Here is a 27,230-nt window from a genome sequence, read left to right as displayed (position 1 = left end):
AGTCTGAGCAACCGAACATTTGCTGTAATAAAGCCTTTGGTATTTTGTTTCTTGAAAAAAATTATCAGAACATAATTAACCTGTTATTAACCGGTTACCACTGATCTTAAGGCTACAACACTGTGTTAAAATGCAATTATAACAGTATAATAAAACTACATTTGTCTAGAAAACATGACAAAGAAAAAAGAGGGTCTCACAAAAGCTGAAAGGAATCGTTTCATTACACCAAAAAGACAATGTCTTTAATAAGACTTAACGTTCCAAGAGACACATTTGTCAGCCTTCCTCATAGGTTTATGTGGTACGGTACAGCAGCAAGAGAGAAAGAGACAAATGTGTGAATAGAATAGAAGAGGAGGAGAAATAAGATCATGTGACATCCTCCTTAAAACTAACTGAACTAACCTGACATTACATCTGTTTCCCAGTAACAACTTTCTTTTCATCAGCAGTATAATCCAGCAAGTATCAAGAACTGGTTGTAATAGAAAATGACAGGATTCTACAGGTACATGTTACTTTTACTGGGTAAGTAAAACTTACAAACATCTTTAATATGCTGATTTTTGCTTTATTCATATATCTGGAGGCCAATCTTTAATTGTTAATAATAATTTAACACAAGGGAATTTATTGTGTTTATAATGTCTTTCAGATCTTTTGCACTGTTTCATAACACATTTTAGATTTACAACATTTCGTCAATTCAGACTTCTCTTCCTAGTTTGCCATTTTTATTATTTATTTCACTAAACAAATCAAGATGCAAGATGAGCTCAATCTTTTCCTTTCACTGAGTCTGTCTTTCCATCTAATTACCAAATTAACCTCGTCCTGTATTTATTATTTCTTCACAAAGGGTTTTTCTCAATGACAAAGAAATCTGATGGAGTGGAGGGTAAGATTTCACAAGCTTGCAAACATCATAGCACATAGTTTAAGGTATAGTTTACCCCAAAATTATAATGCTGTCATCATTTACTCACCCTCATGTTGTTGCAGACAGACAGAATGACTGACTTACTGCTGTGGAACACAAAAAGAGTTTATTTGATTATTTGGGTGCACCAGTGCGAGTGACATCTGACAAAAGGTCAAAACTCAGGATATTAGCTACGTATAATACCACAAAAATGAAAGCCCATGACCTAGGGCTAAACAATTTTGAAAAAAAAAAAATAATAATCCAATTGCAATTATTTTGAAATAATATTGCGATTGTCACTTGAACTGCAATACGATAAACACATTTCTTTGTACCAAAATTAAATCATGTTTCGCCCATGCTGTCCTGCCAATGGAAACATTGTTCTAGTGAAATGCAAAGGAAAAAACATCTTTGCATACCCATCGCACCTGTCCACTGTGCACCTTTGTTTGTTCACTTTGTGAAAGGGTTTCAGCAAACGTCATTATTATTTTTTGGAACCCAGTCAACTATGGTTATTGTAATATACTATTGAATAATAATAATAATGCTATTAAGTTAAGAAATTGTTACATAAATATATTTTTATTAGTATAACAACAACAACAATAATAATAATATTAATAAAATGCAGTCTGGTCAAACCCTCAAGCCTTTATCATTGACAACAGACATAATTGCAAACACAAGATATTTTCAAAAGTTATTTTACTGTTAATTCTGTCTTCAAAAAAAAAAACAACAACAACAACAAAAAAAAAAGTTTAACATGTTCAAATGAGATATAATAAACACCTGTTTGAAAATTTTTGAATAAATGCCTATTAAAGTTATTCGTTATTATTTATTTTGTTCAAATAATCATCAAAAGAATTTCAAAGTGAAATTATTATTTTTTAATTTTTTAAGAAAAGTCCCATGTCTTCTCCGCTCATGGCTTGTGTAAGCCCCAAGTAGCCACAAACTTTATATCAGCTCTTACCTTAGCCCCCTGCTTTTCAGAGTTGTACAATGTGATAGAGAGAAAAAAAAAAAAAAAAAAAAAAATCTAGTGTTTGCTGCCATCTAGTGGAATGATCTAAGACTAAAAGTAGAGAGATTGAGCAAACAGAGCCTTTATTACAAGCTTTTGAAATTAAAGATTAAATGGGTCAATTTTATCCAACAGGTTAGGGACTTGATCGTTAAGACCATCCATGGGTTAAAGAATAGTTCATCCAAAAATGAAAATTCTCTCATCATTTACTCACCCTCATGCCATACCATTACTTTCTTTCTTCTGCTGAACACAAACAAAGATTTTTAGCAGAATATCTCAGCTCTGTATGTCCATACAAGTAAACAGGGTCCAAAGCTTTGAAGCTCAAAAGGCAGCATAAAAGTCCATCCATACAACTCCAGTGATTAAATCCATGGCTTTGTTCGAAATCATTCACTTGTTCACTTGTTCACTCATTCACTCATTCACTATTTCCTATAGAGTGAATGGCAGTAAGTGCTCTATGTCAGCAAGGAGTGCATGAAATGAGTGAGTGAATTCGGATGCTGACATATGCACAAAGTGTCGTAGAGAGTGATGGAGCTGTCGTACAAACGACTTCATCACATATGTAATTTTATATTACATGTATATTACTTTGCATAATAATAATACTTATTCTTAAATAAGATGGGTTTATTACTATAATAAATCATCATTCTGTTGGTAATTTTTTTTATACTGTATGTTCATGATTTATTTAAAACTACATATGTTTAATAAAAAACCTAGTGCATATTATTGTATTTATTTATTATGTTTTAGTATCTTTAAACTCCGGTCCAACCTGGGTAGCATTTCTGGGTGCAGAGATGAGAAAACTATGGGAACATAGCGCCCACATGCGACCATAAAAGAGCACTGAAGTTATCATAACCTACGTGTGAAAACCAAATATTTGAATAATAAACTAAATTATCATTTCCACAATGTGTAGTCTTCTGAGTTACAATAATTTCACCTTAGTTAATTATTTAGTGAAGGAAGAAATTTTTAGCTTAATGGGAAAATGAAACTCCTCATCATAACATCATCTACATAAATAAATCTGTATGATTTGGGCTCACTATAGTATTTTAATATGTTATTTTAATCAAGTAATATTATTTCAAAAAGTAAACCAATACAGTCATCATGAAATAAAGCATTGCAGGAATGAAGGAAGCTGTAAACTGGCATCTCTAGTTCACTCGCGCTCTCTCTCCCGGCTCGTCAGTCCTCCCCGTGGTGGATTATGGGCAATAAACCATCAGCGAGTGTACATCCGATGTACGCTCAAAATCAGAGTGCATTGTGGGTAAGAATTAGTGAATTAATCTAAGGAGAGATAAGTTCACTCAGAATTCAGACTACTACAAAATGGCCATCACCCGAAATAGTGTGTTATATAGTGGATAGGGGGCGATTTCGGACACAGCACGTCTTTAGATGTGTTCACGAGAGTTCTTCTTCTTTTGTTTTTTGCCGATTCCCATTCTTCGTACATATCACCACCTACTGGGATTTTGTGCAAAATGTATTTATTCTTTTCCATTACTTTATCCCTCCCTTTTTTCTTTCTTCTCTCTGCCCAGAAGGCAGAAGAATGTGAAGAAAAACAACTTGGTCCTCTCGTGAACGCACAGGAGGACTGTTTGATAGTGCTAGTCGGAGGCAGGGAGTATTAAGGGAGGGAGCAAATATTTTTAAACTTTCCACTTTTGAGAGTACACTAGCATATACATGGCCTCAAAGCTAAAACAAACCTAAAAACCACAAAAAAAGCATATGGAGCCATATTTTTTTGTACATCTACATGGCCTCCTTTTACTAAAAGCTCTTTTTCAACAAAACATATTTTGCCAGAAATGCAGGAAATGACAGAATAGTCTATAAAAAACAATATTTTACTTAAAACAGGCTGGCGATTACCAAATTAACTGACCAATAGTGTTTAAAATCAATATACAGTGATAAGCCAAAACATTATGACTACCTTCCTAATATGCTGTTGGTCCTCTGTGTGCCGCCAAAACAGCGCTGACAGCATGGACTCTACAAGACCCCTGAAGGTGTCCTGGGGTATCTGGCACCAAGACATTAGCAGCAGATCCTTCAAGTCTTGTAAGTTGCGAGGTGGAGCCGCTGTGGATCGGACTTTATGGTCCAGCACATCCCACAGATGCTCAATTGGATTGAGATCTGGGGAATTTGGTGGCCAGGGCAACACCTTGAACTCTTTAACATGTTCCTCAAATCATTCCCGAACAATGTGTGCAGTGTGGCAGGGCACATTTCCCTGCTGAAAGAGGCCACTGCTGTGAGGGAATACCATAACCATGAAGGGGTGTACCTGGTCTGCAACAATGTTTAGGCAGATGGCACGTGTCAAACTGACGTCCACATGAATGGCTGAACACAGAGTTTCCCAGCAGAACATTGCCCAGAGCATCACACTGCCTCCACCAGCTTGTTGTCTTCCCACAGTTTATCCTGGCGCCATCACTTCCCCAGGTAAACGGCACACATGTACACGGCTGTCCAAGTGATGTAAAAGAAAACTGGACTCATCGGACCAGGCGACCTTCTTCCACTGCTTCACCTCACGTGCCCATTGTATGTGCTTTCGATGGTGGACAGGGGTCATCATGGGATCTTTGACAGGTCTGTGGCCAAGCAGTCCTATACGCAGCAGAGTGTGATGCACTGTGTGTTCTGACACCTTTCTATCATGGCCAGCATTAAGTTTTTTCAGCAATTTGTGCTACAGTAGCTCTTCTGTGGGATCGGACCAGATGGGCTAGTCTTCACACCCCATGCGCATCAATGAGCCTTGGGTGCCCATGACCCTGTTGCCGGTTCACTGGCTGTCCTTCCTTGGACCATTTTTGGTAGGTACTAACCACTGCATACCAGGAACCCCCCACAAGACCTGCCATTTTGGAGATGCACTGACCCAGTCATATAGCCATCTCAATTTGGCCCTTGTCAAAGTCGCTCAGATCCTTACGCTTACCCATTTTTCCTGCTTCCAACACATGAAATTCAAGAACTGACTGTTCACTTGCTGCCTAATATATCCCACCCCTTGGCAGGTGTCATTGTAACGATATAATCAATATTATTCACTTCACCTGTGGTTTTAATGTTGTGGCTGATCAGTGTAAGTTTTCAGTAGATCTTCTGTTGGTTTGGACCAGTCGGGATAGCCTTTGTTGCGCATCGATGATGCATCATTAAAAAGAACTGACTCAAAAGAATGATCACAAATCAGACTTCACTATGGCTTGTTTTACTCTATGCAAGCTCTACACAAAAGCAAAACATCTGATTAAATGTTTTTAGAGCAGTGTATAACAAGAAAAAATATATACGTAATATAGAAATTTCCAGGCCTTAATAAACACATTTCTAAATTTCCCTGATAATTCCAGGTTTTCCATGACTGTGAGAACCCTGATATGCAAACCACCTACCCCAGCAAAATTCAGAAGTTTGTTTAAAATACCTGTAGGAATAAAAGAAAAGTAAATCTGTCAGTGAGCTGTGCTAACTTTTTTCTGGCCTTCTATTCCAGTGAATGCAGCACGTTCAGGCACAACCAGCCAGTCGTCGACAGATTTCAACTGGTATTCCCAGTATGCTACTGATGGTGTAAGCACAAGCTGTACCCATACACTTATACAGGCCAACCCATGGTGGAGAGTGGATCTGCTGAAGACGCTCAGTGTAGACAGATTGGTCGTCACTAACAGACCAGACTGCTGTGCAGAGAGGATAAATGGGGCAGAGATTCGAGTTGGACACATTGCTGACATTTACAGCAACCCCGTGTGAGTCTCTCTGATATGTTTTGTCAGATTTTTTTTTTAATCAGGGCCATACTACAACACCAGTTAACATGTTTAGTAAAATTAACTTTAATTCTGAAATCTTAAACCACACACTCTTTATCCAAAACCCAAAGACATTTCATTAAACCCAAGGTAAGCAAACTGGAACACACGACGATGTTCACACAGGCAGAAAAAAATACCCGCCTTTCCGACACAAATCCATTTAGGTTTTTGTAGTCTGAACAGGACACAGTTTTCACAAGTCCAATCTAAACCACATTTGTAGGTGGTTTGAAATCTGATTCACAAGTTCACTGGTACATTTAGTCTTGGCACATAGTAATGTAAATATGCCTACCACCAAATAATTAAATAAATGAAAAATAAATTAATTAATAAATTACTACCATAACTAAGAATGTAATCACGTGCAGTGTCATGGGGAACCAAATGTCAAAGTCAAGAATCAGTCCTTGAAAACACATCAATAATTTTCTCTTCGTAAAATGTGTATAGAATTGGTTTATTCAGAAAGCATCTGAATTTCATTATGAGTTGATCATTCTCTCTGTGTCTATAGATGTTGTGTAATTCCCAGTATTCCCGCTGGCGCATCATACACCTGCTCATGTAATGGGAGGGAGGGACGTTATGTGTATGTGGTTCTTCCTTCAGCTTCAGGGGTATTAACTGTCTGTGAGGTGGAAGTCTATGGGGTTTTGCCAGGTAACACTGCAATTCAGGACAATGTTTAATACTACAAAAGAGCTCACTTAATCATTACTTTGATCTACAATAATGCACTGTTCATTGCAAATATTAAGCGAAAGAAGTCTAGTCCTTATTTTAACTCTTATTTAACATTGTATGTTTAAAGAAATAATACAAAATAGAGTTTTGAGGCAGGTAAGAAATAGTTATGGGCATTAAATTTCCACAATTCATTTGACTTTGGCAAATGCAGCTCACATATTTTCCTCTGGAAATTCACTTGTATTGTTTAACTATTGTCATTCATTAATTAATATTTTTAATACATTAATCAATACAATAATCTATAATGTCTGTACTAGGCTAATGATGAACATTAGCCGAAATTAACGGCTATGTTAAACCTGCGTGAAGTTGGCCCAACGCAAAACGTCGGCAAAATAGTCTCAATCGTTTGTTCTCCGTTTGTGCTGGTTTGTACTGTAAAAATGTTCATTTGTGCTGCTTCAGTTTTTTTAGATATTAGACACTGAATTACAGGCAAATTATAAATGCTGATATTTATTTAATACAATACTGACAGAATAAAATAGATCACTTAATGGTCACAAAAATCAAAAAAAGTCTCGGTCATTCCCTGGTACCACCTACCTCTGACTCTATTATATATTTCTAAAATAGGTCTATCTTGTTTTGTGTGTAGTCAGTACGATTTATGAGCAGTGAGCAATTTATTTCGGGTTTGTCATTTCAATCTCTTACCAAAATGTTGGATGAAGATGTTTTAATACAACAACAACTCCTTATCAATGTTTTTGTAGTCGCTATGGTGTTTATTAAAAATGTATTGGTGTTCAGACAGCAGCAGCTCAATATTCATCTGGTGTCTGTCGGACTCTTTTTCGGTCACTCACTTTCGCTCAGCTCTGGGCACGAGAACAAAAGCGCAAATCTCCTCGATGTGAACAAACTTTCGAATTGCCGAAGACTTTCGGTCAAGACTAATCATCACATCATTTGTTCAATAAACAATTATCTTTACTTCATTCACTGGTCTTTCCTGATTTAACTTTTTATTTATACACATGGAGTATCATCTGCTACACTTCACTGCCATCACTAGGAGCAAGTGACACTTCTGTTCAAGATGCTCTTGTGGAAATTAGTGTGGAGTTAGTAGAGAAAAAGTCGATATAAATCAAACTACAAAAGTCGTTACTAAATCAAATTTCTGGCCAATGTAAGTACAATGTTTTAACACTGTCAGTTACAATATTATTTGTTAACTTCAAGAATAATGGTACAACATTCAAGAGAGCTAAGATTGTCAATGTTTATTGAACAGAAAACTCATTGCTAATACTAATATATGCTAATTACAGTTGCACATGTGACCCATGTTAGTTTTTTGAATACATTGTGCATCTAGGGGTCAACATTACCATATTGGTCTTAATATAAGATATATTATCCTTATATATTATTACTATTTTAAATTATCCTTATATTCGGACCAATACAGTAATACATGAAAACAAATTTATACTGAACATGACATTTTTTGAGTCAGGATTATTTAAGTGGGTAATTATGTTTTGCTTATGCCAGATGCCCAAGAAACCAGCAGTCGACAGATTCCATTTTCACTGTCCTGTGTTCATCTAAAAAGGCCATAGTCCAAAATGGCAACATAGCGACTCCTAATCAGGGCATCTGGACAGAGCTTAGTAAGCAGCAAGAAAACAAGATCACTGCAAAGGCTCTATACACTTTTGTTAAATTAAATAGACACAACATCTGGACTGCTTTAGGGTTTACTCATGAATGTTATCATGAAACAAATGGCAGTAGTGATGACACTGATTTTGAGCCAGGGTCCCTTTCACCCAGACCAAAAGATTGCTGGAATTTTGATCTTGAAGTTCCATTTCAGAAATGGATTGAATTCATGCATGAAATGGTTAAATACAACAACAAGTTCTCTAAAACACAAAAAGGGAATACACAATTTTGAAGCCTGGCATCTGGACACATGTGATAAATCATCACATTTGGCAAGAAGTGAAATGCCCTGCACATTTGCCTTTAAAAGAGCCAAGGTCTATCCATCAGCCACAGAGAAATACATAGAAATCAGAGGCAACTGTAAGGAGTGTCATGGCCACATTCACATAAAATGTGATAGAGAGCCTGAAATGAACAGCCCAATGGTGCTCAAGTGTTAATTAAAAACACTGATGACTCCCTGGCTGTTCCAAGCGTGCGATGTCTGGTAACTTGCGTGTGCAGATAGCCAAAGAACTGTGTGAGGGTAGAATGGAACCCCATGTATGGAGGGCATCAGAGGCAACAAAGCTGATGGATTTTGGAGATCCTGAGCCAAGTCATCTGCCTAATTTGGCCACCCTGTGCAAAGCAAAGCAAGAGAGAAATGATTTAGAATTAGGCGACAAGGATCCCATTGTGTCACTGCAGATGTTAAAATACAGTGCACCTCACAGTGGTAGCATTAAAGACATTGGACTGGACAAGTTTTTCTGTCACTATTGGAGTCAAACACAAATGTATATGTACAAGTCATTATCAAAGACATCTACTAACCCCACTGTGAGTTTTGATGCAACTGGCTCAGTAGTGAGGAAACTACAGAGACCAAATGGCAAGTCTGGCCATATATTCTTATATCAGGGCGTTCTGGCAGGGGAAGAGAACTCAAGTGTCCCAGTGGTGCAAATGCTGTCAGAGAGACATGATGTTAATGTAATAACACATTGGCTGACAGAATGGATAAGTGCAGGTGCACCAACTCCAAAAGAGGTTGTGATTGACTTTTCTCTGGCTTTGCTCGGAGCTCTGGTCAAGGCTTTTACTCCTCATCCTGATCTAAAGACCTACATCAATGAGTGTTGTGGTGTCTTACTCAGTAAACAGTCAGCAAAAGTGCCACCTTGTTTTGTTCGGATTGATGTTGCACACTGCATCAAGATGATCAGCCAGTGGGACTGCTTGAAGAAAAAAACACATCGCATTAAAGATTTATTTGTGAGGTCAATGGCACAGCTTCTCATGTCACAATCCAAAATAGCTACTACGCAGTATTACTGTTGTGGCTCTCAGCGAAGCAGAGGGCAATGACAGCTCTGGAGCCCCCCTCACATCAGAAAGGTGCAAGAAATACCTGAAAGCCCGAATTGCAGAAGAGCGTGTCATCATTCCAGATGTTGAGGGTGAGAACCTGGAAGTGATTCATGTGACCAAACACAGACAGACCTACGACAGTGGGTAACAGACATATGTGAGGAGAGCAGGTCACTTGCCATAGCTAACAGGGATCGTGATAATATGCACTTCCTCACTGAGATTATTCCCAATATAATCTGGCTTGCAAGTTACATACCACTCTGGACAGGGGTAATGATCCCTCACTTTCGAAGCACCAACATCACTGCAAGTCCAGCCAATGTTGAAGCAGAGTTCAAAAACATCAAACGTGGCCTTTTCAAGCTTGAAAACTTGCCTATTCGGGTGGAAGCATTGCTCGACATCTGTCCTTCATTGAAGGCACCATGCAAATTTGTTCTGCAAAACAAAAAGGTGAGGAAAAAGGTGAAGAGGATGCAGCTGTTGCAACAGTGATCATCACAAGAGCCAATCCACTACCCACCACAACTTGAAGTGTTGATGGAAAACCAGAAATGGATGCTTTCTGTTCTGGGAAATCTGACAATGTCACAAACATCTTTCAAACAGATTAAGACGCTGTTGAAAACTGGAGAGGCCTAGCGGTTCCACCCAAAAAGAGGAAAAGGAATTCATACCTCTCTCCTTGTCCTGAATGGCTCCATGCAGGTCCATCTGTGAGGGGGAAAAGACTGAAAGTGGACTTGTTGAAAAAAGGAAATAATCAACAGCCTGTTAAACTCAGGAAATCAAGAATCTCTGTGCTGAACACACGTGCATTTGATGCTTTTTGTCAATGCTAATGTTGTGCTTTCTGCGATAGTGTCACTTTTGAAAATTTTGTTTGCGGTGAGGATTCCAACAACCTCCTCCAGCTAGTGAAATCCATCACCACAAAGGGTCTGAATGCACAGGCCTACACACAGAGGGCAGAGCTGCTGAGTGAAATACTCAAAGCTGTCCGATTGAAGTCTGGTGCTCTCCAAATCAGTGCACAGTGCCACATCTCCACAATCATTGAAAAGTCAATGACAAAACGTGCATGTGTTTCCTTCACAAAGCAGTGCTCCTCACAGTATTGTGGTCTCACCACACAAGTCACCAGGGAAATTCCATTTGTTTGTACTTCTGTTGCTGTACTGAAGGCTTCTGTCATGGCTCATCTTCAGACCGCAGTGGAAGAAGGCCTTACACTTCTGGAGTCCCCCTGCCTCAGGCCAATACAAAGTCCGTCACAGTGTTCCTCTGCATTCAAGACAGATACCTCAGGAAAAGTGCTCTGTGCAGGGAAAGTTTCTCACAGTTACAATCTGGGAGAACTTCTGTGGATTGACACTGACCTGGGAAGCAACTCCACAGAATTTCCTTTGTGTGAATTTCCCTCCAATCTGATGCTCCAAGGAGAGAGATTTACTTTAAGGGCAATCATTGCTTTCAAAGGAGGCTTAACCCAGGATGCTCTTTGACATTATGTGGCCTACTGCAGGAGGTCTCCATGTGTCTGGGAGATGTATGACGACCTGAGAAGTGGAGTGACAGGAGCGTCAGAAAAAAACAAAATATGCCCACATGCTGTATTATACACAAAAGACTGATTGCATTGTTTAAATTTTATTTCATTATATATATGTCACTATACCCTTGTTTTCCTACTCCTGTTTGGAGAAGTAGTATCTGCTTTTCTGGAAGTCGGGCCTGATGTTGTTTGCACTCAAGTCTATTATTCTGTGTGGTATTTTTGGTTTGAAGACAGATAGTGGCTTGTCAGTATTGTGTTTTTAAGTTTAAGTTTTTAAAGGTCCATTATTTGTGTTAATGGTTGTTCGATAGTACACAGTAATTACATTTCAAAAGTAAAATCATTTTGGCTTAATTCTTAATTCATTGAGTCACGAGTTTCCATATATATATATATATATATATATATATATATATATAGTACAAGTCAAAAGTTTGAAAACATTAAGATTTTTTATTGTTTCTGAAAGAAGTCTTTTCTGCTCACCAAGGCTGCATTTATTTGATCAAAAATACAGTAAAACAGTAATATTTTACCTTTCTATTCATCAAAGAATCCACACAAAAATGTATCATGGTTTCCACAAAAATATTAAGCATGCAAAAATGGTTTTCAACATTGATAAAAAATAAGAACCATTCTTAATAATTGAACACCAATGATAATTGATAATAGTTGAGCACAAAATCAACATTTTACTATGATTTCTGAAGGATCATGTGACACTGAAGATTGGAGTTTTTTTTTATTTATTTTTATTATTATTATTATGCCAGTCAAATTACAAACAATGAACATGACAATAGTCATTCCAACACATAGTATAAAATATAGAGCATATATAGACTACAAATAGAAAAAAGAATATACAGTATAATCTATAAAATAAGCTATACAAGTAAAATAAAGACAAACGAAATTAAAAACAAACAAACAAACCATTGAAGACTGGAGTAATGATGCTGAAAATTCAGCTTTGACATCACAGAAATAAAATTACATTTTAAATTATATTAAAACAGAAAACAGCTATTTTAAAGTGTATTGTTTCACAATATTACTGTTTTTACTGAATATTTTTTATCAAACAAAGCCTTGGTGAGATTAAGAGACTTCTTTCAAAAACATTTAAAAATCTTAATGTTTCCAAACTTTTGACCTGTACTGTATAGGCCCACACACACACACACACACACACACACACACACACAGACACACACACACACACACACACACACACACACACACACAGACACACACACACACACACACACACACACACACACACACAGCCTATGTATGTATAAACACAGAGCTACAGCAAACAGATTATGGTGTCTGTATTTATGACAATGTTAATATTAATACTGTTATTCACATAACTACATACAGCAACAAGTAAAAACACTTACCTTGGGGTTTGCATTACATTCCACACATCCTGTGATCCGCTGTGTCCGTTAAAAGATGAAAATGCACAGTGGATACTGAAGTGAATGCGACTATTTATGTGATTTGGTTTGCCATTTGGATCTTACGTTGTTACTTCAACTGTATTGTAAAAAAAAAAAGACAGTTGCAAAAACGAATATTTTTACAGCACAAACCAGCACAAACGATTGAGACTATTTTGCCGACGTTTTGCGTTGGGTGGGGTGGGGGGGGCAACTTCACGCAGGTCTATGTTAATTATCTTGATGATCTATGAGAAATCATCTTAAACAACCTACCTATCAGTCCACCATCTTTTACACATATATTTGAAGAAATCCATTTGTTATTCTTTATATGTTGATCTGTGAATTTTATTTATCTGTTCACAGAGTAGGTGTGAAGGTTTTTATTTTCTGAAATTGTATCTTACCTATTAACCAATTGCACAACTGTTTTTCTGTCTATGATGACGGTCCTTGTATTTAAAGTGGTGCTTAATGAAGCTCAAATGTAGTTCAGGTCAGGCCTAGTAGAAACACATTTCTTCATGAATAAAAACTTTTTAAAACCATGGTTTCCATAATCATGGAAAACCTGGAAATATCAGGGAATTTTAAAATGGTGATTTCCAGGCCTGGAAAACTGTGGAAAATCTTAAATGTCATAGACATTTCCATGTAGTTAAGTCATATGTTTGTAGTTATACTCTGCTCTAAAATTTTCATCAGTTAGATATTGCTCCGTGTGACTGCTTCTAGTACAACTTTGTTGTTGCCATATTTTTAAATGATTAATTTTCAAATTCTATATGCAGTAATCACAAACGACTGTAATAGTCATGGAAATTTATTGGTAAACAGGTGTGGGAACCTGTCAAACACAATCACAGATTATAAAAAGAGTTGACTGAAAGCATTTTTGACACACTTTGAAGGTTTCTCAAACCTTTTTCTCGACACACTTTTCAGAAAATTTGGCACTGGGAAAGAATGCAACACAGTCATCAACATGGTACACCTGGTATGCTGGACATGCCATTGATGGTAATCGAGGTCTCTCGCAGCCATCGACATGGTGCTCCTCTACCCATTATCAGAATAACCCATGGTGGAGGGTGGATCTGCATAATGTGTACAAAGTAAGCAGAGTGGTCGTCACTAACAGAGCAGACTGCTGTCTGGATCAAGTAAATGGAGTTAAAATTCTCATCGGAAACTCTTTGGAGGACAACGGCAACAACAACTCCATGTAAGAATGTCTTTCAATTCTATTGGTGGCTTATCCGTAACAAAATCCTGATTCCTCAAGCATGAGACCACATATCTGTAATAAAGCAGTTCTCAACTGGTGGGTCAAGACTACGACCCAAAAAAGGGTCGCAGGTCTGTTCTGACAGTGTCATGGACAGCAGGGAAAAAAACAACATCGCTAAGTGGAAATAATAAAATGCAACTACCATATAATCATACATACATAGACTTTTCAACTTTTAAAAAGGAGGGGTAAACGCTTGTAATATGTTTCATTGTTGATGTCAAAGGCCGCGTGTCGAAACAAACAAACAAAGTATTTTCATGCAAAATCAGTGTAAATACTTGATAGAAGATAGCCAAAGTGACATTACCTCCTTCTTAAAAATCATTACCATCCAACTAATTTGCACTTAAGAAACCTGAATGGAAACGCTTGATATGCACATAAACTTGCAAAATTAGCTTAAAAGGTTATGCGCTAGGCAGAGATGGATTTTCTAGAGTCAAAATGTGCTTTAAGTTGTTGGAAACAGTTAATTCAAAAAACGACAGAGGTGGGTAGTAACACGCTACATTTACTCTGTTACATTTACTTGAGTACATTTTTGGAGAAAATGTACTTTTAAGAGTAGGTTTAATAGTGGGTACTTTTTACTCGTACTCAATAAAATTTTTACTTTTACTTTGTTACAATGGGCAACGTTCCTTTCGTTACATTACTGATTTTAATTTAAAAAGTGTTAATAAATGTGTAATTTATTGAGATATTTTTGAATGGGACTTTTACGACAGTGGAACCTTACAGTTGCGCTCTGTCACTCGAGTCCACCCCTGCAGTCAGCCGGCACACCTCTTAAGGCCAGGGGAGTGAGGTTTACAAATACCGCACAGCTATTACATACCAGCTGGCTCCCATAACACTTGCGTTAGTCAAATTGTCCAGGGGGGATCTCAGAGCTCAAGCCCAGTCCCGGACTTGAGCCCCTCCATTATGAAAAGCACACAAAATCCATTTACCATAATGCATTGCAGGACTACATGAACCAGTGAACTTATGAAGCAATTTTGGGACTGTCCCAGGCCACCACTTGATGTCCAATGGGAAATCTGTGTCCTGAAGCAAAACCAGTTGAGAATCACTGTGAAGTACAGAAAATGGAAGAACATATACAGTATAAGTAAGATATTTTTTTTCCTGATTTTCTTTAGGTGTGCTGTGATTCCTAGTATTGCAGCTGGTGGGTCCGCCACCTTTGTTTGTAACTATATGGAGGGTCGTTATGTGAATCTGATCAGTCCTAGAAATTCAACGGCTCTACCTCTGTGCGAGGTGGAAGTCTACGGAATAGGTAATTCTGTGTTATGTTTGTTGAGCAGGATTGTGTATTCTTTAAGGAATAGTTCACCCTAAAACTAACATTCTGTCATTATTTATATCACCCTAATATCACTCCAAACCCGTATGACTTTTTTTCTTCTGTGGAACCCAAAAGGAGATAATAGGCAGAATGTTAGCCTCAGTCACCATTTACTTTTATTATATAGAAACAAGGTGCAATAAAGGTGAATGGCGACTGAGGCTAACATTCTGTCATACATTTCTCATCTGACTCTCCACACATTACAGGGAAAAGAATCAGATGAATGGGTATTTTGGCACAGAGATAAAACAGGCCACACAGCATGCCTCATCAAACTCTGCTGTCTTTAATGAACTCAACAACTTTAAGTCCTGCCCTTGTGATCACATAGTGAAATAATTGTATAAAGGGATAGTTCAACCCAAAATGATCATCATATACTCACCCTTATGCCATCACAGATGTGTATGACTTTCTTTCTTCTGCGGAACGCAAACAAAGATTTTTAGAAGAATATCTCAGCTTTGAAGGTCCATACAATGCAAGTCAACAGGGTCCAAAACTTTGAAGCTCAAAAAGTGCACAAAGGCAGCATAAATGTAATCTGTGTTATGCAGTGTTGGGCAAGCTACCTCAAAAAATGAAACAGTAAAATGAGTTAAGCTAAGATGAAAGAGAAAGTAGCAAGTTACACTACAAGCTACACGCTAAAAGTTGGCATTGATAAATACAGTATAGTATAGTGCAATACAGTATGCAAGTATACAGTATGGTGCAATATAAAATGTACAATATGTACATGTAAAAAACAACAACATGTACATTCATATTTATACATATTTATACATGCTACCTATACAAAACCATGTTGAAATATGCAAAATTACTATTTTTACATTTTATTTCTCATATTTATACTACTATCTGTAAAAACCCATTCCTGTATAAGAAAGCTAGCTACAATATACTATTCATCATATCCTGTAATTCTGTGTTTAGCTGTTGTATTTCTGTAAGTACTGGAAGCTTCTGTTCAGAGGCCAAATTCCTTGTACAGGTTTTGCTATACTTGTGAGGACCAAGTATTGTGAATCAGCCTGTTCTGTGAGGACATTTCTGGTTGTGAGGACCTTTTGGGTGATCCTCACAAGGGAAATGGCATATTAAATGATGTTTTTTTGAAAATGTAAAAATGCAAAAAGGTTTCTGTGAGGGTTAGGTTTAGGGATAGGGGTAGGGTTAGGGGATAGAATCTATAGTTTGTACAGTATAAAAATCATTATGTCTATGGAGGGTCCTCACAAGTATAGCAAAACTAACATGTGTGTGTGTGTGTGTGTGTGTGTGTGTGTGTGTGTGCGTGAGTGTGAGAGCACATCTGGTCAAGAACACTCCAAAATCTGATGATATATGATGGTAATACCATGGTACTTTGATAATCAGTACAACTACCATATTTATGTACCCTTCTGTATTTACATGGTGCTTCAAAGAACACCATGGTACTACCATTGTACTTTGATATATAATTACCATTTTTCTACACCATTGTATTTACATGGTGCTCCCAAGTAATGTTACATGTGCAAAAAATATGGTAATGCCATTGTACTTTTTGATGTGTTTTCATGTAGGCTACTAAGCATTTTAATACTTTTTTGGATGGAAAATGTCTTTACCTGCTGTAGTCATTTACAAGCTGCACACGTGTTGAAATTAATAAAAACCTTCTTCATCACTGGCAAATGATAGGACACATTTGCAAGTTTGGTTTGCATTGATTCTAGATAAATATCCACTGCAATCAGTGTTATCGTTGTTTTACGCATTATATTTTGTTAGTGTGTTGGTGAGTGAGTAACCGCTCCAAATGATTCAGCAGCACGAGTGAGCTTTCTGAGTCATTTACAATGAATGGCGAACCAATTCAGACTGCTTTGCTATCACGTGTGACCAATTCATTGCAAAGAACTGACTCAAATGAGTGCTTCATTTGTGAATCGGACATCTTTTGTTCTGATTCAAAACTGGCAACACAGTAAATATGGGTACATGACATGATGTAGCGGTGTAGCTTTTGTCAATGCTACGCCGCTACCTAATCAAAAATATAGCTATGCTACTGAAAAGCTACTTGACTTGTAGTTAAGCTAATAGCTTCGCTTTTTGTAACGATGCTACTGTCCATCACTAGCGATATGAAAGGGGTGGGTGAGAAACACCAATTTTTAAGTCCCTTTTTTCACTAAAACTTAAATATTGATCTGTCCACCATTCACTTGCATTGTATTGATCTACAGAGCTGAAATATTCTTCTAAAAATCTTTGTTTGTGTTCTGCAGCAGAAAGAAAATCATACTCATGAGAGTAAGTAAATGATGAGAGAATCTTCATTTTTGGTTGAATTAGTGTATTTCTTTAACAGAATATTGTGTTACAATATTACATATACCATATTATTGCAATTCTAATGTACTGTATTACAACTTCTCTGGCATGTATGGTATAATATTTCATCATTGTTAATAAGACGACATACATTTTTATTTAACAAACATTGACAGACTTTCCCCAATAAGCCAAGTAGGTATAGCTACAGGCTCCAAAAGGGGGGCGTGGTTACTCAAAAAGGGGTTGCGGCAACTACAAATGGGGGCGTCACTTCCACACTCAGTTAAGTTTAGGGAAAGGGTTCGGTAAGGGGCTCTCTATATCTTAGCTGGCAGTTTGGAGCTCCTCCTTTTTGGAGCTCTGCAGCTACATGACTAAATATTGCTATTTCGTGATGATATTGATATTAGCTTATCTTTATAGAGCTATTATAACATGAACAATGGTTCACAATTAAGAATAATAATTAAAAAAAAAAAGACTTTAAAAACACTATCTTAAAACTTTAGCTGCATAATGCCGAAAGAAATGACAAAAACTGGTATTTTCGAAACAGTCCTACACAAAACAGCGCAAGGACATCACAAAAGAATAGAACTCATATACTCATATCATTTGAAATAATACATTAAATATATAGCTGACAGAAAAATCAGGCTTCATATAGTACTGTCCCCATTTATGTAGTAATTGAACAAATTCAAATAGTTACACAAACATTATATCTTTTTTTTTTTATGTGTTTGTGCATTTACATGTGTGTTTGTCAGGCCCCTGGTTAAAGTATTCATTTATGAGGATAGAATTTAAATCCAGTGCAAGTCTGACTGACTCTACATTGAGAGTCGACCTCCTTACACAGGTGAGAGATAACAGCAATCTGAATGCACAATTATTATATCCAGTTGTAGTCGCAGTATTAAGAGAGATGCTCATTTCAGCTGCAATCCGCTCTGGCTACAAGAGGCATATCTGAAGTGATGTTGCGTTGGTCTCAGATGCCCAAACAGGACAAGAAACAGAAACAAGATGTAAAACGTGAGTTTATTCATACAAGCAGGGCCAAAAATTTAAAATAACATCAATTTAACATACATTTTTTTTTTTTTTTTGATTTTTTTTTATATGTTTGTAAATTAAATGGAAAAGCGATATATTTTTGTAACAGTCTATGTTTTATTTGCAGGTAAATGTTCTTAAAGAAACTGACCGGAAAACCAAAAATACACTTTGGGACAGCTTCAGTGTTGACTTTTATTTACATTGCTTGAACATTCTCCATTCCTAAATATTGATTACAATGCAGGGAACTCTTTACTTTAATCCATTAGTTAATTTAGCTCTGTTGCTTTCATTAGGTTCTCCTTTTTCAGCCATTTGCTTCTGTCAATGTGACAGGGTGACATTGTTAATCAGAATTTTTTTATATTAAAAATGTAAATGTTATTTTAGCATTACTTGTCGCAAAGCTTAATTTTTTTTTATATCTTACTAAATACAAAGGTCAACTTCAGGTTATTTATTTATTTATTTTTGTTTATTTAATATCACATGGCCATTGAGAATCATGTCACTACATGGCCTGTGAGATGATTAGAGGAAAAGATTAAAAGATTTAAAATGAAAAGAAAAATGCTACAAGACCTTTGAAACAGTTTAATGTGTTAGTATGATACCAGAGTTCCCGTGGGTCCTTAAAAAGTCTTAAAATGTCTTAAATTCAGTTTTCTAAATATCTTAAATGGTATAACAAAAGTCTTATTTATCATTTAAAAAGGTCTTAAATTTGGGGATGGAAAGACAGGAATCATGATCTGGCATAATGCGATTATTATTAAACTTCAAAACTCTACGATTTAATGAAATAAATGTGTGTGCTACATGCTTCAAAGTTTAGACACTATTGCACATTCTTCAAGCACAGGAAGAGCTCATGATGCTGTGGCCCTATCCCAATACTCCCACTTGTGGTTTTGGACTTGCCTACTTACCCACTTGTCTTACATATTTCCGGTGTTTGGCCACAGTGTGCAAGTAGACGTGAAGACTGCGAGTGTGTGTATGAGTTTTGATTGCACATTGGGGCACTCTTAGACTTAAGGACGTTGGTCCCTGTTGCGAAAGCTCTTTTTGTAGTTGCACTCAGAAAACTGATTGTTGCTGGCAGTGGTGAATGTTATAGCCTATTTAAAATAATAATTAACTGAATAGTTTTCCCATCCTTTTATTTTTCATTACAATACTGGTTGTTGGAAGTGCTATGTTGTTAAAAATATTTTTTTATTGTACAATTAATTGTAAAAGTAAATTATTTTTTAAATATGTTTAACTGTAAGATTTTTCGCCCATAATTGCTGTAAAATATTAAAGCCATTTCTTTCTGCTTTCTTAATATAATGCATAAAACTATATAAAACTTTATTCTATAACCCTGTGTGATCCATTAAAGGAATAGTTCACCCAAAAATGAAAATTTGCTGATAATTTACTCACCCTCAAGCCATCCATGAGTTTCTTTCTTCATCAAAACAGAATTTAAGATTTTTAGGATTTCATTTCAGACCTCCTCCTTTAAACAATGCAATGAATGTACTTTATTTTTTTGACGGTCCAAAATGCATATTTAGGGTGCATTAAAATAATCCACGTGAATAAAATTCTTCTGAACCCAAACGATTGATTATTTTTTAGAAACAAAACAATACTTATATAATTTTTAACTACAAATATTCACTTCTGTACATCTCTGTGACACGTGCTCATGAGAGGGATGACGTAAGCTCGTTGGTAGGGTCACGCGTGGAGGAGGCAGGAAGCGCGTCATTGTTTACAAGAGAAGGAGCGCTGTACAAAAGTTTCATTGTCTTTGCTGTAGATTTGTATTTGTATAAGTGTATTTGTAATGGGGCTGATTTGTGTGGATGTTGTGTATTATTTGCTGTGTTTCACTTGTGTGGTCACGGGTTATTTTGTACTCATTATGTTTGCTGTGCTGTGATTGGTGTGATGTGATTTCGGCATTTTCTTATGTTGAGACTGGCTTTGTGTTTTCTTCTCATCACGATTGGAGCATGTGAACACTAAATGATTCTCAAGCGTGATGGTCCAGTGGTGGAGCGGGGTGGAAGTCTACCCCTTTAAGAATGCACGCTGTGTCACAGATGAAGAAGTTTTTTTGGGAGGAGCTGCATTGTGCATGCGTCGGCGTCTCTAAAAACGTGAGTAAGCTGTGTGAAAGGCCAGCCCGAGGAGACACCACGACGAGGATAGTGGGCGCGTATTTGGCTATGGCTTACGAGACGATCTGACTGTTGATGTCTGAGAGGGTGGATAGGGTGGATCGTTATAACAGCGTGACGGAGACCGACAGCTTTTTCCTATCAACGCTGGATATCACATAGAATGGATGGCAAGGGACGCTACCCGGTCATCCTGTGAGTATGCTAAATTAATCAGCGCTGGAAACCATTTGTTCACACACTAGTTTGTGTGTTTGATGAGCAACGTGAGCTCGGATTATATGTCCATTTTAGAACAATTTGAACAATCCATACCATCTGTGTAGTGATAAAAATTGGGATGATTATTAACTATTAATGATTATTATTAACTAGTGTGTACTATGAATGTGGAGAGGAAAGAGGAACGAGGGAATTGAATATTAGTATGTACTGGACTTGAGATACTGGCAGTTTTTCTTCTTTTTTTTAGTATGAGCTGCCAGTTCCTTTCTGGACTCTATGGACTCGGAGTGAAAGTTGCCAGGGGACTAAAGACTCGGATTGAACCAGATTTATTTAATGATTTTTGTCTGTTTTTAATTTAATGCTTTTTAAATTTTTGTTAATAAATTGTGTATGTTTTTGTACCATTTGAGTGATTGACGATTCCTTCCCCAACAAACAAACCAAAAGAAAGATAAGAAAAGAAAAAAGGGAATTATTGTGGATTAGAGTTTTCCTGGGGTTTCTCACTTGCACAAAAAAATCCAGGTGGCGTAGTTGGCTTCTTGATATTAAACTCTAATTGTGGTGGGCCATATAACATATTGTTCAAAATGGTTGTTTGGCGTGTGTATCCTGGATGCTTCAACCTTCAGAAACCCCAAAGAAAATGCACACCGGGAAAAATATAAACTTTTCATTGATTGCATATATATGATCATGAGTGATTGAAGCTCTGGCTTATCGTGCTGAACCTGGATATCAGTACACCCAGTGCTTAATCTGTAAATTGCGAGGTCCCGAAACATAACGGGGTGACCAATCTGGCAAGTGATTAGGGGAGGGAGAAGAAACGGAACATTTGACCAATCACATTAGTGGACCAACTCAAGTGATTAACAGCTTGCATCAGTTGCTTTTATTACAGCATGCACATGACAAACAAATCAAAAACAGAATAAACAATGTAATCAACTCAAGCAATGCCACAGTAAATTAAGATAATGCGGCTCTTACCTTTCCTTTTAGTTGTTTAAAATAGACCATAAACAGACATTGCTTTCCCCTCTGTCTCTCTATTTCGTGCTTTCCTTCTGGTGTCGTTTGCAGTCCTGTGTCCTTTTGAAATCCAAGACCTCACATATGGAATGGGGTTAAACTGAGATAGTGGGGGTCCAACAAGACTGAGAAATAGAAGCGATTAAATTGTGGAGGTGTGGAGAGATGCTTGTTTGGCATTGCAAAACGCTGTGCTCTCCACAGAATGTTGTTTGACCATGCCCCCATCTCCACAACAACATTTACTAAATCGTATACTGTATGCCACACTGGCTGAAAATTACCAAAATAACCAGCAGTATTAGGTGAGAACAAACAAAATAAAGTTATTATTAGGCAATAAAGATAACAAAGAGGTATATAAATATACACATAAATATGTAGTAATTTTGATGCTGCTATTAAGTTATCCCAACCAATTGTATTTACCTATACAACAATAACATATGCTTCACTTACATTTTACTATCCGATTATAATAAATAACTTGTATTGAAAAGCTTTCCTTAACGTCATCATGGTGAAAATATGGCGATCGCTCGGGTAGGCAGGGTGTGGTCTCCTGAATGTGATGAACTATGTGGATTTAGTGTGGGTTAAGTGCACTGAGCTTTAGCAACTTTCAGACATGGGACAGTCTTGAACACTTACTTGGTGCCGTGTGCCATTCACTCAAAAATTCCTTCATTATTAACTTACCCTGATGCCATCCCAGATGTGTATGACTGTCTTTATTCAGCAGAACACAAATTAAGATTTTTAGAAGAAGATAGAGCTCTGTCAGGTCCTTATAATTCAATTAAATGGGTGCCAGCACTTTGACAGTCCAAAAGTCACATTTAGACAGCATAAAAGTAATCCATGCGACTCCAGTTTATCAATGAATGTCTTCTGAAGTGAATCGATAGGTTTATGTAAGAACCAAGTTTTTAACTTTAACCCTCTGGGGTCTGAGGGTGTTTTGGGCCCTGGAGAAGTTTTGACATGCCTTGACATTTGTGCTTTTTTCAGTTGCTTAAAAACATATTAATGACTAAAATGAGCAACATGTATGTACATGTTTGTATTTTGAGAAAATAACATTTATGCATGGTTTTTGAAAAAAACTAAAATTTTAAGTCACTGAAATAAGGCCATATAACACATACTAAACATTTGTTCACAAGACTTTTGAGAACTGGAGCTTGCAGCCTAGAGTTTTTGCTACAAAATGATGTGAAAACCATCCAAATCACTCATTCATACAAACAATATAGTCATTTAAGTTTTGTAAGACACTTTTAGTGTTAGAAAGGCCATATGCGAGCAGGTGTGGATGATCATGAATATTGATGTGATTCACACCTGAGGAGACAAAGACCCCTCCCCTGAGAGAGAATGAATGTGAAGAGACTTAATGATTGAATGTATTGTTTGTAGCTTATTCACAAAATCAAGTTTAAGTTAAAAAAGTAATCTGACTATACATTTTCTTTACATAAAGACTTTACTTAAAAACTTTAGACCTACACTACCTTTTAAAAGTTTATAGATCTGTAAGATTTTTTAATGTTTTTAAAAGAAGTTTCTTCTGCTCACCAAGGCTGCGTTTATTTGATCCAAAATACAGCAAAAACAGTGATATTGTGAAATATTATTACAATTTAAAATAACTTTTTTCTATTTGAATATATTGTAAAATGCAATTTATTCCTGTGATCAAAGCTGAATTTTCAGCATCATTACTGCAATCTTCAGTGTCACATGATCCTTTAGAAATCATACTAATATGCTGGTTTTCTAATATGCTGATTTGCACATTTTACACATTTACACCCGAACAGATATTTGCAAGCACAAGCTTCGTTGATGATAATGAGGCAGCATAAACACTAGTTAAAATATAATCGAAACAATCATATTATTTTTATATCATATTATATATCATATTTATATCATACAGCATACAATTTAAATACCTGCTTTGGCCGAAACAACATTTAAATGTAACTTAATCTTGCCTATTAGGACATATTTCAAATTTCAATACTTTGAATCCTGGCTGGCAAGTCTGGAAATAGTCCAACTAGTAAAATATGTACATGTTTATATAAAATAGCATGTCAACTAATGTAAGTAAAGACTTGCTTATCCGAAATTGTTTCCTCGGCTGGATCAAGTCACTCTTCAAAATACAAATATTCATCGTTGGAGTCCCGCTCTTCTTCTGAGGAAAATGTGAACTCTTCGTCACTATCCAGGACCATCTGTAGAGCTTCCTTACCTGTGTAGCATGCCATCTTCCAAACGCGCAGGAAAGTGAATGAATCTGATGATGAACTTGATGCTTTTTAAGGCATTGTTGGGGGGGGGGTTACCATTTGCATAGATCGCCTCAGCACATTACCGTATGAATAGCGCACTCTGCTGGTGGATGTGATCACATTAGCGATAATTAGCTGAGCCAGGAGAAACTGTACATCACTTAGTTTCATACAGATTACATTGCAGGAGAATATTTGTTTTAAATTTGAATTATTTTATTTAAAAGTAGACATTTTGAGCTTTCTTTAGACATATGTTTCATGTTTGTCTGATAAGTATTCACAGAGTTTCAGTTCATTTTTGTGACGTGTTCAGAAAGATGCTCGCGGAGACAGAGACTGTTTATTTTCTTTATTTTACAAAAGCACAAGGTTTTGTTGTTATTGTGAGTGTACACAAATAAAGTAGACCCTTTATAGTCTCTAATGATGTCTTACACTTATCTGTATGCCCAAAAATGATGGAGTATTTTAAGTTGTTTCTGCTGTTATGAGGAAAAAATACAGCAGGACGCGCCAGTGCGTCCGTCGACCCCTGAGGGTTAAATCGGAGCTTCCATCCAGTTTGAAATGGCTGAACTCTCATGTGACGTTTGTTCTTCTGTTGTAAATAAGCGCTGCTTCTGAATTCTCACGTGAACTCGCCGACACACATCACGCGACAGCTACCTGATGCGTCAGCTGCTGGCAGGAAGTGCTTTTTAAAAGTAAATAACGTTTTAATTATTGATTTATTTTTTATACAAACATATCGATTTGCTTCAGAAGACATTCATTGATCGACTGGAGTCGTGTCGATTACTTTAATGTTGCCTAAATATTACTTTTGGACCATCAAAGTGCTGGCACCCATGTACTTGCATAATAAGGACCTGACAGAGCTCTATCTTCTAAAAATCTTCATTTGTGTTCTGCTGAAGAAAGACAGTCATGCACATCAGAGACGGCATCAGGGTAAGTGAATGAGAGAATTTTTATTTTTGGTTGAATAATTCCTTTAAGGATCAAGACAGCAAGTGTGGGTATTGGGACAGGGCCTGTGTTTCCAGCAGTTTCGAAGTGGTTCATAATTTGTACTGCACATTTATCACAAGCGATCGCTATTGATCTACTGTTGACAAATGTTTGCTTTAAGGTGTTTATGTTGTAATACATTGTTGATGATTGTAAGAGTGCATATTTTATTTCCCTCATCTGGCTTGTTTATAGATCAAAGTCACACTGCATCTGGGATTTGATTTAATTTTTGCCACTCTCTGGCCCATCCTGTCACTGGAAAGAAAGACCAAGAACATTTTTTTTTTTCATTCAATATAGGCTATCAGTTTTTAAAACTATCGGCATATAAAAACTGCATTGCCTTTCTTTCAAACCATTATAATCGTATCCGCACAATCCAATATTGGTCAACCACTAGTTAACCTGTAATTCCTGTTATGCTGATAAACAGCGTTAAGGCTGTTTTGAATGTGTGTCACAGCCTGTTTAAGTAAAATAATCTGTGATACATTATTTATTTTGTGTTAGTGTGAGTTTGTTGTGGTATGGACATGCAATTTTAATGTATTTGTTCAGGTCTGTAAAACAGGTCTTAAAAAGTCTTAAATTTGACTATAAAAACTCTGCAGCAACCCTGTATACTGTATTCAAAAGGCTTTTGTTATTTTATTAATATTTCCTAATTACCAATTTTTTAGGTATGTGCAGAGGCCTCTGGTCTGTTGTCTGTTAAATAATAAGGATGTAGTTCTATGTGAATAGCGTGACTGCAACACTTGTTGGAAAGTCCTTTTCTTTAAATCCTTCTGTGCTTTTTCCACTTGTAATGCTTGTGGAGATGAGATGTGAGAGACAATGGATATAATTGCAGCTCTTTAATGAAAACACATATAAAACATGAGAAACACTGGAACCACTAGAAACAAACCATTAAAGTCATAAATGAACAAGAACAAACAAAGACAAAGAATGTGAGGTTGGGAATGTGTTAACAAGACACAGCTGGAAACAATCAGGAAGGGATGATGAATCAAGTCACAGTAAGGACAGAGAAAACATATTCAAAATAAAATTCCATAATAAATACTACCAATAATACTGTTAAAATAAAAGTAAATACAAAGACACCATAGCATTACATAGCCCCCCATTTAATGAGTGGCTCCTGAAGCCCAAAAGCAACAACAAAAATGAGCAAGCTAGTGTAGGGCAAAACTGGTGGGTGATGAAAGGGGTGCCAACGGGTGAGATGAAGAACACAGGGATCAGGAGAGGCTGCTGCAGACCACCATGGATCCCGTGGACAAACAGGAGACCAATACAGACCAGGTGAGGCAAGAGGATACCACCATGGGTCCAGTGGATGGCCAGGAGACCATGATGAACTAGGTGAAGCAGCAGGAGACCACCGTGGATCCACTGGATGACCAGGAGACCATGGTGGACCAGGAGAGGCAGCAGAAGACCAGAGCGGGCCAGGCAAAGCAACAGAAGACAACCGGGGACACAGCGGATGGCCGGGAGATGCTGGCAGTTTTCAGGCAACAGGGTACCCAGAGGTCAGGGCAGCCAGGGACCTGGAGTTCAGGGCAGCCAGAGACCCAGAAAGCAAGGCACAGTGGAACTCAGAGAACAAGGTACTTGGGTACTCAGAGGGCAAGGCACTACAGAGTTAGGTACTAAGGGACTCAGAGGGCAGGAAGCTGCAGGAGGTGGAGGCTCATAGGGCTTAGTGGGTCGGGGAACCGGGGAAACTGAAGGCTTGGAGATCAAGGCAGCTGGGGATGCAGAG

General features: G+C 37.2%; 1 protein-coding gene across 2 annotated transcripts; it reads left to right on the top strand.

Moving 5' to 3' along the window:
- Window positions 1-435: 435 nt before the first annotated feature.
- Window positions 436-25,979, top strand: LOC127410694 (fucolectin-7-like). 2 transcript variants are annotated; one of them, XM_051645865.1, is made up of 9 exons: window positions 436-531; window positions 863-901; window positions 5,527-5,782; window positions 6,366-6,511; window positions 13,598-13,877; window positions 15,092-15,231; window positions 18,405-18,496; window positions 18,576-18,672; window positions 18,821-20,240. In XM_051645865.1, the coding sequence occupies exons 1-9, from the start codon at window positions 495-497 to the stop codon at window positions 18,832-18,834; spliced, it is 1,101 nt and encodes a 366-aa protein (XP_051501825.1). In that variant the 5' UTR covers window positions 436-494; the 3' UTR covers window positions 18,835-20,240. The 2 variants fall into 2 exon arrangements, with proteins under 2 accessions (XP_051501825.1, XP_051501834.1); XM_051645874.1 differs by lacking the exons at window positions 18,405-18,496; window positions 18,576-18,672; window positions 18,821-20,240 and adding an exon at window positions 25,649-25,979.
- The last annotated feature ends 1,251 nt before the right edge of the window (window positions 25,980-27,230 follow it).

This window comes from Myxocyprinus asiaticus, chromosome 2 (genome assembly GCF_019703515.2).
Source record: "Myxocyprinus asiaticus isolate MX2 ecotype Aquarium Trade chromosome 2, UBuf_Myxa_2, whole genome shotgun sequence".
In the NCBI taxonomy this organism is placed as follows: domain Eukaryota; kingdom Metazoa; phylum Chordata; class Actinopteri; order Cypriniformes; family Catostomidae; genus Myxocyprinus; species Myxocyprinus asiaticus.
The sequence above is the reverse complement of the archived record's forward strand: the minus strand, read 5'-3'. Positions and strand labels throughout refer to the sequence as shown.